Below are 18758 nucleotides of genomic sequence, written 5' to 3'. Positions count from 1 at the left end.
GGCCCCCCCCTCAGTGTCTTGATGTGGTGGGCCCCCCCCTCAGTGTCTTGATGTGGTTGCCCCCCCCCCCCCCTCAGTGTCTTGATGTGGTTGGCCCCCCCCTCAGTGTCTTGATGTGGTGCCCCCCCCCCCCCCCCCCCCCTCAGTGTCTTGATGTGGTGGGCCCCCTCCTCAATGTCTTGATGTGGTGGCCCCCCCCTCAGTGTCTTGATGTGGTGGGCCCCCTCAGTGTCTTGATGTGGTGCCCCCCCCTCAGTGTCTTGATGTGGTGCCCCCCCCCCCCCCTCAGTGTCTTGTTGTGGTGGGCCCCCCCCCCCCCCTCAGTGTCTTGATGTGGTGGGCCCCCCCCTCAGTGTCTTGATGTGGTGGGCCCCCCCCTCAGTGTCTTGATGTGGTGGGCCCCCCCCTCAGTGTCTTGATGTGGTGGCCCCCCCCTCAGTGTCTTGATGTGGTGGCCCCCCCCTCAGTGTCTTGATGTGGTGGCCCCCCCCCTCAGTGTCTTGATGTGGTGGGCCCCCCCCTCAGTGTCGTGATGTGGTGGGCCCCCCCCTCAGTGTCTTGATGTGGTGCCCCCCCCCCTCAGTGTCTTGATGTGGTTGCCCCCCCCCCCCCCCCCCCTCAGTGTCTTGATGTGGTGGGCCCCCCCCTCAATGTCTTGATGTGGTGGGCCCCCCCCTCAGTGTCTTGATGTGGTGCCCCCCCCCCTCAGTGTCTTGATGTGGTGCCCCCCCCCCTCAGTGTCTTGATGTGGTGCCCCCCCCCCTCAGTGTCTTGATGTGGTGCCCCCCCCCCCCTCAGTGTCTTGATGTGGTGGGCCCCCCCCTCAACGTCTTGATGTGGTGGGCCCCCCCCTCAATGTCTTGATGTGGTGCCCCCTCCCCCCCTCAGTGTCTTGATGTGGTCCCCCCCCCCCCTCAGTGTCTTGATGTGGTGGGCCCCCTCAGTGTCTTGATGTGGTTGCCCCCCCCCCCCTCAGTGTCTTGATGTGGTGGGGCCCCCCCCCTCAGTGTCTTGATGTGGTGCCCCCCCCCCCCCCCTCAGTGTCTTGATGTGGTGGGCCCCCCCCTCAGTGTCTTGATGTGGTTGGCCCCCCCCTCAATGTCTTGATGTGGTGCCCCCCCCCCCTCAATGTCTTGATGTGGTGGGCCCCCCCCTCAGTGTCTTGATGTGGTGGGCCCCCCCCCTCAGTGTCTTGATGTGGTGGGCCCCCCCTCAGTGTCTTGATGTGGTTGCCCCCCCCCTCAGTGTCTTGATGTGGTGGGCCCCCCCCTCAGTGTCTTGATGTGGTGGGCCCCCCCCTCAGTGTCGTGATGTGGTGGGCCCCCCCCTCAGTGTCGTGATGTGGTGGGCCCCCCCCTCAGTGTCTTGATGTGGTGGGCCCCCCCTCAGTGTCTTGATGTGGTGGCCCCCCCCCTCAGTGTCTTGATGTGGTGGGCCCCCCCCTCAGTGTCTTGATGTGGTGGCCCCCCCCCTCAGTGTCGTGATGTGGTGGGCCCCCCCCTCAGTGTCTTGATGTGGTGGCCCCCCCCCTCAGTGTCTTGATGTGGTGGGCCCCCCCCTCAATGTCTTGATGTGGTGGGCCCCCCCCTCAGTGTCTTGATGTGGTGCCCCCCCCCCCTCAGTGTCTTGATGTGGTGCCCCCCCCCCCCTCAGTGTCTTGTTGTGGTGGGCCCCCTCAGTGTCTTGATGTGGTTGGCCCCCCCCCCCCTCAGTGTCTTGATGTGGTGGGCCCCCCCCTCAATGTCTTGATGTGGTGGGCCCCCCCTCAATGTCTTGATGTGGTGCCCCCTCCCCCCCTCAGTGTCTTGATGTGGTCCCCCCCCCCCCTCAGTGTCTTGATGTGGTGGGCGCCCTCAGTGTCTTGATGTGGTTGCCCCCCCCCCCCCCCCCTCAGTGTCTTGATGTGGTGGGGCCCCCCCCCCTCAGTGTCTTGATGTGGTGGCCCCCCCCCCCCCCCCCCTCAGTGTCTTGATGTGGTGGGCCCCCCCCTCAGTGTCTTGATGTGGTTGGCCCCCCCCTCAATGTCTTGATGTGGTGCCCCCCCCCCCCTCAATGTCTTGATGTGGTGGGCCCCCCCCTCAGTGTCTTGATGTGGTGGGCCCCCCCCCCCTCAGTGTCTTGATGTGGTGGGCCCCCCCCCCCTCAGTGTCTTGATGTGGTGCCCCCCCCCCCCCCCCCCTCAGTGTCTTGATGTGGTGGGCCCCCCCCCCCCCCCCCTCAGTGATGTTTTTTTCTCTCCTCCTGCTGTCCAGTTCATCAAAGTCCAGATCCGTCAGGACCTGGCTCTGGATGTATCAACCGCCCCAGCTGACCGGAGCCTAGCTCCCCTTCCTCCTCAGACTGCTAGCCCCATGCCCACCACCACGCTGCCCCCTGCAGGCCAACCCCCCCTGACCAGGACAGCTCCAGCCACGGTAGAGATCAGTAACCGCACCGTCGTGTTTCCTGCCACTCCCTCAGGAGAAACTTCAGGTAGGAGACAATCTCTGACTCCCAGCATTACTCAGCATTGGGACATATCTATAATCCCAGCATTGGGACATATCTATAATCCCAGCATTGGGACATATCTATAATCTCAGCATTGGGACATATCTATAATCCCAGCATTGGGACATATCTATAATCCCAGCATTGGGACATATCTATAATCCCAGCATTGGGACATATCTATAATCCCAGCATTGGGACATATCTATAATCCCAGCATTGGGACATATCTATAATCTCAGCATTGGGACATATCTATAATCCCAGCATTGGGACATATCTATAATCTCTGACTCCCAGCGTTACTCAGCGTTAGGACATATCTATAATCTCAACATTGGGACATATCTATAATCCCAGCATTGGGACATATCTATAATCTCAGCATTGGGACATATCTATAATCCCAGCATTGGGACATATCTATAATCTCTGACTCCCAGCGTTACTCAGCGTTAGGACATATCTATAATCTCAACATTGGGACATATCTATAATCCCAGCATTGGGACATATCTATAATCCCAGCATTGGGACATATCTATAATCCCTGACTCCCAGTGTTGGGACATATCTATAATCTCAGCGTTGGGACATATCTATAATCTCAGCATTGGGACATCTGAATCCCAGCATTGGGACATATCTATAATCTCAGCATTGGGACATATCTATAATCTCAGCATTGGGACATATCTATAATCCCAGCATTGGGACATATCTATAATCCCTGACTCCCAGTGTTGGGACATATCTATAATCCCAGCATTGGGACATATCTATAATCTCTGACTCCCAGCATTGGGACATATCTATAATCCCAGCGTTGGGACATATCTATAATCTCTGACTCCCAGCGCTACTCAGCATTGGGACATATCTATAATCTCTGACTCCCAGCGTTGGGACATATCTATAATCTCAGCATTGGGACATATCTATAATCTCTGACTCCCAGCGTTACTCAGCATTGGGACATATCTATAATCTCAGCATTGGGACATATCTATAATCTCAGCATTAGGACATATCTATAATCCCAGCATTGGGACATATCTATAATCTCAGCATTGGGACATATCTATAATCTCAGCATTGGGACATATCTATAATCCCAGCATTGGGACATATCTATAATCTCAGCATTGGGACATATCTATAATCCCAGCATTGGGACATATCTATAATCTCAGCATTGGGACATATCTATAATCCCAGCATTGGGACATATCTATAATCCCAGCATTGGGACATATCTATAATCCCAGCATTGGGACATATCTATAATCTCAGCATTGGGACATGTCTATAATCCCAGCATTGGGACATGTCTATAATCCCAGCATTGGGACATATCTATAATCTCTGACTCTCAGCGTTGGGACATATCTATAATCTCAACATTGGGACATATCTATAATCTCAGCATTGGGACATATCTATAATCCCAGCATTGGGACATATCTATAATCTCAGCATTGGGACATATCTATAATCCCAGCATTGGGACATATCTATAATCCCAGCATTGGGACATATCTATAATCCCAGTATTGGGACATATCTATAATCCCAGCATTGGGACATATCTATAATCCCAGCATTGGGACATGTCTATAATCTCAGCATTGGGACATATCTATAATCCCAGCATTGGGACATATCTATAATCTCAGCATTGGGACATATCTATAATCCCAGCATTGGGACATATCTATAATCTCAGCATTGGGACATATCTATAATCTCAGACTCTCAGCGTTGGGACATATCTATAATCTCAACATTGGGACATATCTATAATCTCAGCATTGGGACATATCTATAATCCCAGCATTGGGACATATCTATAATCTCAGCATTGGGACATATCTATAATCTCAGCATTGGGACATAATCTCTGGAGTTTGCCAGTCAATAGCCCCATTTCCCCTCTAGATAATACAAAATGCTATTATGTTCTTGAAGAATGTTCCCGTTTCCAGTGTTTTGATCTAAAGGCCGTCTCTTCCTTCGTCAGAGTCCTCTGTGGAGGTGGAGAACGGAGGAGAACAGGTGAGGTGGTACCTGTCTTCCTTCGCCCCTCCCTATGTGAAGGGGGTGGACAGCAGTGGGGATGTGTACCGAGCCACCTACACAGCCTTCAGATGTCCCAGAGTCTCTGGTACCCTGGCAGCAAACCACAAGATGCAGGTGAATGAATCTCTACCTCTGGCTTTATGAGGGTTACTGACCACCCAGCTTTACCCAGTCACACCCCTGGTCCCCAGAACATACCTTTATTAGGGGGGTTACTGACCACCCAGCTTTACCCAGTCACACCCCTGGTCCCCAGAACATACCTTTATTAGGGGGGTTACTGACCACCCAGCTTTACCCAGTCACACCCCTGGTCCCCAGAACATACCTTTATTAGGGGGGTTACTGACCACCCAGCTTTACCCAGTCACACCCCTGGTCCCCAGAACATACCTTTATTAGGGGGGTTACTGACCACCCAGCTTTACCCAGTCACACCCCTGGTCCCCAGAACATACCTTTATTAGGGGGGGTTACTGACCACCCAGCTTTACCCAGTCACACCCCTGGTCCCCAGAACATACCTTTATTAGGGGGGTTACTGACCACCCAGCTTTACCCAGTCACACCCCTGGTCCCCAGAACATACCTTTATTAGGGTTACTGACCACCCAGCTTTACCCAGTCACACCCCTGGTCCCCAGAACATACCTTTATTAGGGTTACTGACCACCCAGCTTTACCCAGTCACACCCCTGGTCCCCAGAACATACCTTTATTAGGGGGGTTACTGACCACCCAGCTTTACCCAGTCACACCCCTGGTCCCCAGAACATACCTTTATTAGGGGGGTTACTGACCACCCAGCTTTACCCAGTCACACCCCTGGTCCCCAGAACATACCTTTATTAGGGGGGTTACTGACCACCCAGTTTTACCCAGTCACACCCCTGGTCCCCAGAACATACCTTTATTAGGGGGGTTACTGACCACCCAGCTTTACCCAGTCACACCCCTGGTCCCCAGAACATACCTTTATTAGGGGGGTTACTGACCACCCAGCTTTACCCAGTCACACCCCTGGTCCCCAGAACATACCTTTATTAGGGGGGTTACTGACCACCCAGCTTTACCCAGTCACACCCCTGGTCCCCAGAACATACCTTTATTAGGGGGGTTACTGACCACCCAGCTTTACCCAGTCACACCCCTGGTCCCCAGAACATACCTTTATTAGGGGGGTTACTGACCACCCAGCTTTACCCAGTCACACCCCTGGTCCCCAGAACATACCTTTATTAGGGGGGTTACTGACCACCCAGCTTTACCCAGTCACACCCCTGGTCCCCAGAACATACCTTTATTAGGGGGGTTACTGACCACCCAGCTTTACCCAGTCACACCCCTGGTCCCCAGAACATACCTTTATTAGGGGGGTTACTGACCACCCAGCTTTACCCAGTCACACCCCTGGTCCCCAGAACATACCTTTATTAGGGGGGTTACTGACCACCCAGCTTTACCCAGTCACACCCCTGGTCCCCAGAACATACCTTTATTAGGGGGGGTTACTGACCACCCAGCTTTACCCAGTCACACCCCTGGTCCCCAGAACATACCTTTATTAGGGGGGGTTACTGACCACCCAGCTTTACCCAGTCACACCCCTGGTCCCCAGAACATACCTTTATTAGGGGGGTTACTGACCACCCAGCTTTACCCAGTCACACCCCTGGTCCCCAGAACAAACCTGGCTGTTGATGTGTCTCTTCTTGTTGATGTCCTCCTCTACTTCTGTTGACGTCTCCTCCTCTCCTCTTGTGATGTCTCCTCCTCTCCTCCTGTTGATGTCTCCTCCTCTACTCCTGTTGACGTCTCCTCCTCTCCTCCTGTTGACGTCCTCTCCTCCAGGTGCCCATCACCTTCCTGCCGAGGGACCGAGGGGACTATGCTCAGTTCTGGGACCTGGAGTGTCACCCAGTGGCTGAGCCTCAGCACAAGACCAGGATACGTTTCCAGCTCTGTGGCACTGTGAGTCGACTGGTCTAGGACACCATATACTAATGGTATAGGGTTAGGTTATACTACCATTATACTGCAGGGTGACTGTAAAGGTAGACTGGTATAGGACATAGTATACTGGTAGGAGACTATAGGACACCAGTATACTGGTAGGAGACTGTTATAGGACACCATTATACTGGTAGGAGACTGTTATAGGACACCATTATACTGGTAGGAGACTATAGGACACCATTATACTGGTAGGAGACTATAGGACATCATTATACTGGTAGGAGACTGTTATAGGACACCATTATACTGGTAGGAGACTATAGGACACCAGTATACTGGTAGGAGACTGTTATAGGACACCATTATACTGGTAGGAGACTATAGGACACCATTATACTGGTAGGAGACTATAGGACACCATTATACTGGTAGGAGACTGTTATAGGACACCATTATACTGGTAGGAGACTGTTATAGGACACCATTATACTGGTAGTCGACTATAGGACACCATTATACTGGTAGGAGACTGTTATAGGACACCATTATACTGGTAGGAGACTATTATAGGACATCATTATACTGGTAGGAGACTATAGGACACCATTATACTGGTAGGAGACTGTTATAGGACATCATTATACTGGTAGGATACTGTTATAGGACACCATTATACTGGTAGGAGACTGTTATAGGACATCATTATACTGGTAGGAGACTGTTATAGGACACCATTATACTGGTAGTAGACTATAGGACACCATTATACTGGTAGGAGACTATAGGACATCATTATACTGGTAGGAGACTGTTATAGGACACCATTATACTGGTAGGAGACTGTTATAGGACACCATTATACTGGTAGGAGACTGTTATAGGACACCATTATACTGGTAGGAGACTGGTATAGGACACCATTATACTGGTAGGAGACTGTTATAGGACACCATTATACTGGTAGGAGACTGTTATAGGACACCATTATACTGGTAGGAGACTATAGGACACCATTATACTGGTAGGAGACTATAGGACACCAGTATACTGGTAGGAGACTATAGGACACCAGTATACTGGTAGGAGACTATAGGACACCAGTATACTGGTAGGAGACTGTTATAGGACACCAGTATACTGGTAGGAGACTATAGGACATCATTATACTGGTAGGAGACTATAGGACATCATTATACTGGTAGGAGACTGGTATAGGACACCATTATACTGGTAGGAGACTGGTATAGGACACCATTATACTGGTAGGAGACTGGTATAGGACACCATTATACTGGTAGGAGACTATAGGACATCATTATACTGGTAGGAGACTGTTATAGGACACCATAATACTGGTAGGAGACTATAGGACATCATTATACTGGTAGGAGACTGTTATAGGACATCATTATACTGGTAGGAGACTGTTATAGGACACCATTATACTGGTAGGAGACTATAGGACACCATTATACTGGTAGGAGACTGTTATAGGACACCATTATACTGGTAGGAGACTGTTATAGGACACCATTATACTGGTAGGAGACTATAGGACAGCATTATACTGGTAGGAGACTGTTAAAGGACACCATTATACTGGTAGGAGACTATAGGACACCATTATACTGGTAGGAGACTGTTTTAAAGGACACCATTATACTGGTAGGAGACTATAGGACATCATTATACTGGTAGGAGACTGTTATAGGACATCATTATACTGGTAGGAGACTATAGGACACCATTATACTGGTAGGAGACTGTTAAAGGACACCATTATACTGGTAGGAGACTATAGGACATCATTATACTGGTAGGAGACTGTTATAGGACATCATTATACTGGTAGGAGACTGTTATAGGACACCATTATACTGGTAGGAGACTGTTATAGGACACCATTATACTGGTAGGAGACTGTTAAAGGACACCATTATACTGGTAGGAGACTATAGGACATCATTATACTGTTATAGGACATCATTATACTGGTAGGAGACTGTTATAGGACATCATTATACTGGTAGGAGACTATAGGACAGCATTATACTGGTAGGAGACTGTTAAAGGACACCATTATACTGGTAGGAGACTATAGGACATCATTATACTGGTAGGAGACTGTTATAGGACATCATTATACTGGTAGGAGACTATAGGACACCATTATACTGGTAGGAGACTGTTAAAGGACACCATTATACTGGTAGGAGACTATAGGACATCATTATACTGGTAGGAGACTGTTATAGGACATCATTATACTGGTAGGAGACTATAGGACACCATTATACTGGTAGGAGACTATAGGACATCATTATACTGGTAGGAGACTGTTATAGGACATCATTATACTGGTAGGAGACTGTTATAGGACACCATTATACTGGTAGGAGACTGTTATAGGACACCATTATACTGGTAGGAGACTGTTAAAGGACACCATTATACTGGTAGGAGACTATAGGACATCATTATACTGGTAGGAGACTGTTATAGGACATCATTATACTGGTAGGAGACTGTTATAGGACATCATTATACTGGTAGGAGACTATAGGACACCATTATACTGGTAGGAGACTGTTATAGGACACCATTATACTGGTAGGAGACTGTTATAGGACACCATTATACTGGTAGTAGACTGTTATAGGACACCAATATACTGGTAGGAGACTGTTATAGGACATCATTATACTGGTAGGAGACTATAGGACATCATTATACTGTTAGGAGACTGTTATAGGACACCATTATACTGGTAGGAGACTGTTATAGGACACCATTATACTGGTAGGAGACTGTTATAGGACACCATTATACTGGTAGGAGACTATAGGACACCATTATACTGGTAGGAGACTGTTATAGGACACCATTATACTGGTAGGAGACTATAGGACACCATTATACTGGTAGGAGACTGTTATAGGACACCATTATACTGGTAGGAGACTGGTATAGGACACCATTATACTGGTAGGAGACTATAGGACACCATTATACTGGTAGGAGACTATAGGACACCATTATACTGGTAGTAGACTGTTATAGGACACCATTATACTGGTAGGAGACTATAGGACACCATTATACTGGTAGGAGACTGGTATAGGACATCATTATACTGGTAGTAGACTATAGGACATCATTATACTGGTAGGAGACTATAGGACACCATTATACTGGTAGGAGACTATAGGACACCATTATACTGGTAGGAGACTGTTATAGGACACCATTATACTGGTAGTAGACTGTTATAGGACATCATTATACTGGTAGGAGACTATAGGACACCATTATACTGGTAGTAGACTGTTATAGGACACCATTATACTGGTAGGAGACTATAGGACACCATTATACTGGTAGGAGTCTGTTATAGGACACATTATACTGGTAGGAGACTATAGGACACCATTATACTGGTAGGAGACTATAGGACATCATTATACTGGTAGGAGACTGTTATAGGACACCATTATACTGGTAGGAGACTATAGGACACCATTATACTGGTAGGAGACTGTATTATAGGACACCATTATACTGGTAGGAGACTATAGGACACCATTATACTGGTAGGAGACTATAGGACACCATTATACTGGTAGGAGACTATAGGACACCATTATACTGGTAGGAGACTGTTATAGGACACCATTATACTGGTAGTAGACTGTTATAGGACATCATTATACTGGTAGGAGACTATAGGACACCATTATACTGGTAGTAGACTGTTATAGGACACCATTATACTGGTAGGAGACTATAGGACACCATTATACTGGTAGGAGTCTGTTATAGGACACATTATACTGGTAGGAGACTATAGGACACCATTATACTGGTAGGAGACTATAGGACATCATTATACTGGTAGGAGACTGTTATAGGACACCATTATACTGGTAGGAGACTATAGGACACCATTATACTGGTAGGAGACTGTTATAGGACACCATTATACTGGTAGGAGACTATAGGACACCATTATACTGGTAGGAGACTATAGGACACCATTATACTGGTAGGAGACTATAGGACACATTATACTGGTAGGAGACTGTAAAGGTAGACTGTTATAGGACACCATTATACTGGTAGTAGACTGTTATAGGACACCATTATACTGGTAGGAGACTGTTATAGGACACCATTATACTGTTAGGAGACTGTTATAGGACACCATTATACTGGTAGGAGACTGTTATAGGACACCATTATACTGGTAGGAGAATGTTATAGGACATCATTATACTGGTAGGAGACTATAGGACACCATTATACTGGTAGGAGACTATAGGACACCATTATACTGGTAGGAGACTATAGGACACCATTATACTGGTAGGAGACTGTTATAGGACATCATTATACTGGTAGGAGACTATAGGACATCATTATACTGGTAGGAGACTGTTATAGGACACCATTATACTGGTAGTAGACTATAGGACATCATTATACTGGTAGGAGACTGTAAAGGTAGACTGTTATAGGACACCATTATACTGCCAATAGACTGTAAAGGTAGACTGTTATAGGACATCATTATTCTGCCAGGGGACTGTAAAGGTAGACTGGTATAGGACATCATTATACTACAGGGTGGCGGTGGCTATGATGATGATGATGATGATGGTGTGTTTCAGGGTGTGACGGTTGGTCCAGCGGTGGCTCCTCAGGAAGCAGACTGTTCTCTGGTGAAGACTGAAGCCTTTAAGACCAGGAGAAGACCTGACCCGGTGGCTGATGGGGGCATGACTGGGTAAGGACTGGCAGTCAGGTCTCCCTAGTGATGACTGGGTAAGGACTGGCAGTCAGGTCTCCCTAGTGATGACTGGGTAAGGACTGGCAGTCAGGTCTCCCTAGTGATGACTGGGTAAGGACTGGCAGTCAGGTCTCCCTAGTGATGACTGGGTAAGGACTGGCAGTCAGGTCTCACTAGTGATGACTGGGTAAGGACTGGCAGTCAGGTCTCACTAGTGATGACTGGGTAAGGACTGGCAGTCAGGTCTCACTAGTGATGACTGGGTAAGGACTGGCAGTCAGGTCTCACTAGTGATGACTAGCAAAACAAGGTCAATCCTCCACAGTCCAGAGCACAGTGGAGGATGAATCCCAAAACAGGGAGCACTAGTTAGCCAGCTAGTTAACCAGACTGGCTAACATTCAGATATAGCTCTTGATTTGATCTGAAGGATAACTGGTCTCGAATCTCAGAGCCCCATGGAGGAGGAGGGTTCAGGAAGCTCAGATCCCCATGGAGGAGGAAGTTTCAGGGAGATGTTCAAGAAGCTCAGAGCCCCATGGAGGAGGAAGGTTCAGGGAGATGTTCAAGAAGCTCAGAGCCCCATGGAGGAGGAAGGTCCAGGTAGATGTTCAAGAAGCTCAGAGCCCCATGGAGGAGGAAGGTCCAGGTAGATGTTCATGAAGCTCAGAGCCCCATGGAGGAGGAAGGTCCAGGTAGATGTTCAAGAAGCTCAGAGCCCCATGGAGGAGGAAGGTCCAGGTAGATGTTCAGGAAGATCAGAGCCCCATGGAGGAGGAAGGTCCAGGTAGATGTTCAGGAAGCTCAGAGCCCCATGGAGGAGGAAGGTCCAGGTAGATGTTCAGGAAGCTCAGAGCCCCATGGAGGAGGAAGGTCCAGGTAGATGTTCAGGAAGATCAGAGCCCCATGGAGGAGGAAGGTCCAGGTAGATGTTCAGGAAGCTCAGAGCCCCATGGAGGAGGAAGGTCCAGGTAGATGTTCAGGAAGCTCAGAGCCCCATGGAGGAGTAAGGTCCAGGTAGATGTTCATGAAGCTCAGAGCCCCATGGAGGAGGAAGGTCCAGGTAGATGTTCAAGAAGCTCAGAGCCCCATGGAGGAGGAAGGTCCAGGTAGATGTTCAGGAAGATCAGAGCCCCATGGAGGAGGAAGGTCCAGGTAGATGTTCAGGAAGATCAGAGCCCCATGGAGGAGGAAGGTCCAGGTAGATGTTCAGGAAGCTCAGAGCCCCATGGAGGAGGAAGGTCCAGGTAGATGTTCAGGAAGATCAGAGCCCCATGGAGGAGGAAGGTCCAGGTAGATGTTCAGGAAGATCAGAGCCCCATGGAGGAGGAAGGTCCAGGTAGATGTTCATGAAGCTCAGGGCCCCATGGAGGAGGAAGGTTCAGGTAGATGTTCAGGAAGCTCAGAAGGCCCATGGAGGAGGAAGGTCCAGGTCGATGTTAAATGTGTGGATGTGGTGTGTTCCAGTCAGGAGGAGGCTCTGTGTAGGGGGGTGTACGCCCCCCAGGACCACTACTCGTTCCCCCCTACCAGGGTGGGGGAGACCAGCACACTGAAGGTCAACATGAGAAACAACTCATTGGAAACGCATGGGGTGAGCAACACACACACACACACACACACACACACACACACACACACACACACACACACACACACACACACACACACACACACACAGAATAATTGCATGAACTGTGATTGATGTGATAACTACCCAGAATGCTTTGCATGGATTTGATGTTGAGCTTGTCTGATGTTGCAGCTGATGTTCCTAACCCCTAAAGAGCCCTTCCACATCAAGCATTCCAAATATTCCCTCAGGTGAGTCAACGCTGCTTCGTGACTCTTCTGTAATCAGTGTCCTGGTTAGCCTGGCCACAGAGCTATACTATGGCCACAGGGCTATACTATGGCCACAGAGCTATACTATGGCCACAGAGCTATACTATGGCCACAGAGCTATACTATGGCCACAGAGCTATACTATGGCCACAGAGCTATACTATGGCCACAGAGCTATACTATGGCCACAGAGCTATACTATGGCCACAGAGCTATACTATGGCCACAGAGCTATACTATGGCCACAGGGCTATACTATGGCCACAGGGCTATACTATGGCCACAGGGCTATACTATGGCCACAGGGCTATACTATGGCCACAGAGCTATACTATGGCCACAGAGCTATACTATGGCCACAGAGCTATACTATGGCCACAGAGCTATACTATGGCCACAGGGCTATACTATGGCCACAGGGCTATACTATGGCCACAGGGCTATACTATGGCCACAGGGCTATACTATGGCCACAGGGCTATACTATGGCCACAGGGCTATACTATGGCCACAGGGCTATACTATGGCCACAGGGCTATACTATGGCCATAGAGGTTGTGACGGTTCCTCTTCTGTAGTCAGTGTCCTGGTTAGCCTGGCCACAGAGCTATACTATGGCCACAGAGCTATACTATGGCCACAGAGCTAAACTATGGCCACAGAGCTAAACTATGGCCACAGAGCTATACTATGGCCACAGGGCTATACTATGGCCACAGAGCTATACTATACTAATCTGAGTGTGACTTCCTGCTCCTAATGCTGTGGAATCTCACAGAGAGGTCGATCTGAGAGCAGCTGGACAGCAGGCCACTGCATTGGTCAGGCTCTGGGCCTGTCTCTCAGTCCATGTTGTGTCTGTCTCTCAGTCCATGTTGTGTCTGTCTCTCAGGCCATGTTGTCTGTCTCTCAGGCCATGTTGTCTGTCTCTCAGTCCATGTTATGTCTGTCTCTCAGTCCAGGATGTGTCTGTCTCTCAGTCCATGTTGTGTCTGTCTCTCAGTCCAGGATGTGTCTGTCTCTCAGTCCATGTTGTGTCTGTCTCTCAGTCCATGTTGTGTCTGTCTCTCAGTCCATGTTGTGTCTGTCTCTCAGTCCATGTTGTGTCTGTCTCTCAGTCCATGTTGTGTCTGTCTCTCAGGCCATGTTGTGTCTGTCTCTCAGGCCATGTTGTGTCTGTCTCTCAGGCCATGTTGTGTCCGTCTCTCAGGCCATGTTGTCTGTCTCTCAGGCCAGGATGTGTCTGTCTCTCAGGCCAGGATGTGTCTGTCTCTCAGTCCAGGTTGTGTGTCTGTCTCTCAGGCCAGGTTGTGTCTGTCTCTCAGGCCAGGTTGTGTGTCTGTCTCTCAGGCCAGGTTGTGTGTCTGTCTCTCAGGCCAGGTTGTGTGTCTGTCTCTCAGGCCAGGTTGTGTGTCTGTCTCTCAGGCCAGGTTGTGTGTCTGTCTCTCAGGCCAGGTTGTGTGTCTGTCTCTCAGGCCAGGTTGTGTGTCTGTCTCTCAGGCCAAGTTGTGTGTCTGTCTCTCAGGCCAGGTTGTGTCTGTCTCTCTGGCCAGGTTGTGTCTGTCTCTCTGGCCAGGTTGTGTCTGTCTCTCTGGCCAGGTTGTGTCTGTCTCTCTGGCCAGGTTGTGTCTGTCTCTCTGGCCAGGTTGTGTCTGTCTGTGAACCCGTACATACTTGGTCCATGTTTTGATTTCTTCCCATTTCTCCCTGCCCTCCAGACCCCAACGCTACATCCACCTGCCAGTCCAGTTCAAGCCGGTTGTAACTGGCAACCACTCCAGCCTGCTGTTGGTTCAGACAGATACCAGTGGAAACATCGCTATCCAGCTGACTGGTGAGGCCCTGACTGGCCTGAGGACTGCTGGTCTGGGTCAGTGAGGCCCTGACTGGTCTGGGTCAGTGAGGCCCTGACTGGTCTGGGTCAGTGAGGCCCTGACTGGTCTGGGTCAGTGAGGCCCTGACTGGTCTGGGTCAGTGAGGCCCTGACTGGTCTGGGTCAGTGAGGCCCTGACTGGTCTGGGTCAGTGAGGCCCTGACTGGTCTGGGTCAGTGGGGACTGCTGGTCTGGGTCAGTGGGGACTGCTGGTCTGGGTCAGTGAGGCCCTGACTGGTCTGGGTCAGTGGGGACTGCTGGTCTGGGTCAGTGAGGACTGCTGGTTTGGGTCACTACTTCAGACCAGAGCTGTATAGGGAATAGTGTGCCAGCGTGAGACCACTACAGCTCTATATCCTATCCTCTGGGGGTCCGCATGGAGCTAGCAGACTACAGCTCTATATCCTATCCTCTGGGGGTCTACGTGGAGCTAGCAGACTACAGCTCTATATCCTATCCTCTGGAGGTCTGCATGGAGCTAGAAGACTACAGCTCTATATCCTATCCTCTGGGGGTCTGCATGGAGCTAGAAGACTACAGCTCTATATCCTATCCTCTGGAGGTCTGCATGGAGCTAGAAGACTACAGCTCTATATCCTATCCTCTGGGGGTCTCCATGGAGCTAGCAGACTACAGCTCTATATCCTATCCTCTGGGGGTCTACGTGGAGCTAGCAGACTACAGCTCTATATCCTATCCTCTGGGGGTCCGCATGGAGCTAGCAGACTACAGCTCTATATCCTATCCTCTGGGGGTCTACGTGGAGCTAGAAGACTACAGCTCTATATCCTATCCTCTGGGGGTCTCCATGGAGCTAGCAGACTACAGCTCTATATCCTATCCTCTGGGGGTCTACGTGGAGCTAGCAGACTACAGCTCTATATCCTATCCTCTGGAGGTCTGCATGGAGCTAGAAGACTACAGCTCTATATCCTATCCTCTGGGGGTCTGCATGGAGCTAGAAGACTAGAAACATTTGACTGAATGGGATGTCTAGTACAACCTGAAGAGAGTTGGCATGGCTGATGTCATGTGACAGGGTTTCTATGGGGTTTTGGTCAGGTGACCTACGGGTGAACTTTTCAGCGTAACCTCAGTGCTTGGCCAGGAGGAGGTTTTCCATCAACTCCTATTTCCCTACTTTGGTTTTCTATTAGAAATGTCACACGCTTTTAAAAAAGCACATGGTTGATATTTTATGTTATTGTGATTTTAAATTAACTTGATAAAATAAAGATTTGTCAAACATTTTGCTCGTTTTTTTTATTTTTTGCAATGTAGATGTTAAATGGACAAAGATGCCCATTTCTATTTAAAATGCATTCTGAGACTTTGTGTTTTAGCTAAAACGTCAAACAAAAAGCAGCGAATCCTACATGTACGTCAGGTAGCAGACTCTCTTATCCAGAGCCACTTACAGAACCAATTCGGATCAAGTGCTTCTGAGGGTGTTATGTCCCTTTCAGACTATTTCTGTGAACTCATTGTGGTTTGTGAACCTCCCAAAGGAACTCAGACCCCTCGAGGCCCCAACGTGAACCAAACTGAGACCATCTCAAGAGGGTGAACCTCCCAAAGGAACTCAGACCCCTCGAGGCCCCAACGTGAACCCAAACTGAGACCATCTCAAGAGGGGGAACCCTCCAAAGGAACTCAGGCCCCTCGAGGCCCCAACGTGAAGCAAACTGAGACCATCTCAAGAGGGGGAACCCTCCAAAGGAACTCAGACCCCTCGAGGCCCCACCGTGAAACCAAACTGAGACCATCTCAAGAGGGGGAACCCTCCAAAGGAACTCAGACCCCTCGAGGCCCCAACGTGAACCAAACTGAGACCATCTCAAGAGGGGGAACCCTCCAAAGGAACTCAGACCCCTCGAGGCCCCAACGTGAACCAAACTGAGACCATCTCAAGAGGGTGAACCTCCCAAAGGAACTCAGACCCCTCGAGGCCCCAACGTGAACCCAAACTGAGACCATCTCAAGAGGGGGAACCCTCCAAAGGAACTCAGACCCCTCGAGGCCCCAACGTGAACCAAACTGAGACCATCTCAAGAGGGGGTCTGAGTTTGGTGTGCTTGAATTCCGTGGTCAGGTTCACTTTTTTAGGACAATGTGAACACAAAGCTCCCCAGGTTCCCCCCCACCACACACTACTACTGCAGCACACGAGACGACGGCCGCGGGCCCCTCGCGCCGGACGACGGCCGCAATAGAGAGATGATGTACAGATAAAAATGTGGGGAGTTTTTGGTTCAGATTATGTTTGCAATTTGTAAAGGCAAAGAGAGCTCCGTAAGCTGTTTATTCAATTGTAGGGTTTGAATATTCTGAGAAGACGATATATTTGGTGAGAATCACACCATGGAGGTACGGCATCAGTTCTAGATCTGGGCCAGTAGCCCACATTTGGGTGGACAATTTTCAATGACAGCATTATATAATCTGCAGTTATTCTTCTGCTATTTATTCTGTTAATATTATTTACATGTTAATAGTGTCTTCCGAATACAGGGATTGCTTTTAGTTCAATGAGGAGACAATCTATTAGCTTCCAAAATGTAAATGGGTATTATAAACTCAGCAAAAAAAGAAACGTCCTCTCACTGTCAACTGTGTTTATTTTCAGCAAACTGAACAGGTGTAAATATTTGTATGAACATAAGATTCAACAACTGAGACATAAACTGAACAACTTCCACAGACATGTGACTAACAGAAATGGAATAATGTGTCCCTGAACAAATGGGGGGTCAAAATCAAAAAGTAACAGTCGGTATCTGGTGTGGCCACCAGCTGCATTAAGGACTGCAGTGCATCTCCTCCTCATAGACGCCACCAGATTTGACAGTTCTTGCTGTGAGATGTTACCCCACTCTTCCAACAAGGCACCTGCAAGTTCCCGGACATTTCTGGGGGCAATGGCCCTAGTCCTCACACTCTGATCCAACAGGTCCTAGACGTGTTGGGATTGAGATCCGGGCTCTTCGCTGGCCATGGCAGAACACTGGCATTCCTGTCTTGCAGGAAATCACGCACAGAACGAGCAGTATGGCTGGTGGCATTTTCATGCTGGAGGGTCATGTCAGGATGAGCCTGCAGGGAGAGTACCACATGAGGGAGGAGGATGTCTTCCCTGTAACGCACAGTGTTGAGATTGCCTGCAATGACAACAAGCTCAGTCCGATGATGCTGTGACACACCGCCCCAGACCATGACGGACCCTCCACCTCCAAATCGATCCCGCTCCAGAGTACAGGCCTCGGTGTTACGCTCATTCCTTCGATGATAAATGCGAATCTGACCATCACCCCTGGTTAGACAAAACCGTGACTCGTCAGTGAAGAGCACTTTTTGCCAGTCCTGTCTGGTCCAGCGATGGTGGGTTTGTGCCCATAGGCGACGTTGTTGCCGGTGATGTCTGGTGAGAACCTGCCTTACAACAGGCCTACAAGCCCTCAGTCCAGCCTCTCTCAGCCTATTGCGGACAGTCTGAGCACTGATGGAGGGATTGTGCGTTCCTGGTGTAACTCGGGCAGTTGTTGTTGTCATCCTGTACCTGTCCCGCAGGTGTAATGTCCGGATGTATCGATCCTGTGCAGGTGTTGTTACATGTGGTCTGCCACTGCGAGGACGATCAGCTGTCCGTCCTGTCTCCCTGTAGCGCTGTCTTAGGCGTCTCACAGTACGGACATTGCAATTTTTTCCCCTGGCCACATCTGCAGTCCTCAT

At 49.4% G+C, this 18758-nt stretch overlaps 1 protein-coding gene across 11 annotated transcripts in view; it reads left to right on the top strand.

Moving 5' to 3' along the window:
* The window catches only part of LOC129837541 (nucleoporin SEH1-like), a 168329-nt gene extending 152052 nt beyond the window's left edge, over window positions 1–16277 (top strand). For all 11 annotated transcript variants that reach the window (XM_055903815.1, XM_055903814.1, XM_055903813.1 and 8 more), the window contains 7 exons: window positions 2253–2472; window positions 4511–4683; window positions 6421–6540; window positions 11193–11308; window positions 12779–12905; window positions 13077–13135; window positions 14875–16277. In XM_055903815.1, coding sequence (XP_055759790.1) covers window positions 2253–2472; window positions 4511–4683; window positions 6421–6540; window positions 11193–11308; window positions 12779–12905; window positions 13077–13135; window positions 14875–15034 — 975 coding nt within the window. In that variant the 3' untranslated portion in view covers window positions 15035–16277. The remainder of the gene's footprint in view (window positions 1–2252; window positions 2473–4510; window positions 4684–6420; window positions 6541–11192; window positions 11309–12778; window positions 12906–13076; window positions 13136–14874) is intronic.
* Window positions 16278–18758: the final 2481 nt, after the last annotated feature.

Source organism: Salvelinus fontinalis, chromosome 38, assembly GCF_029448725.1.
Source record: "Salvelinus fontinalis isolate EN_2023a chromosome 38, ASM2944872v1, whole genome shotgun sequence".
NCBI lineage: Eukaryota > Metazoa > Chordata > Actinopteri > Salmoniformes > Salmonidae > Salvelinus > Salvelinus fontinalis.
The sequence above is the reverse complement of the archived record's forward strand: the minus strand, read 5'-3'. Positions and strand labels throughout refer to the sequence as shown.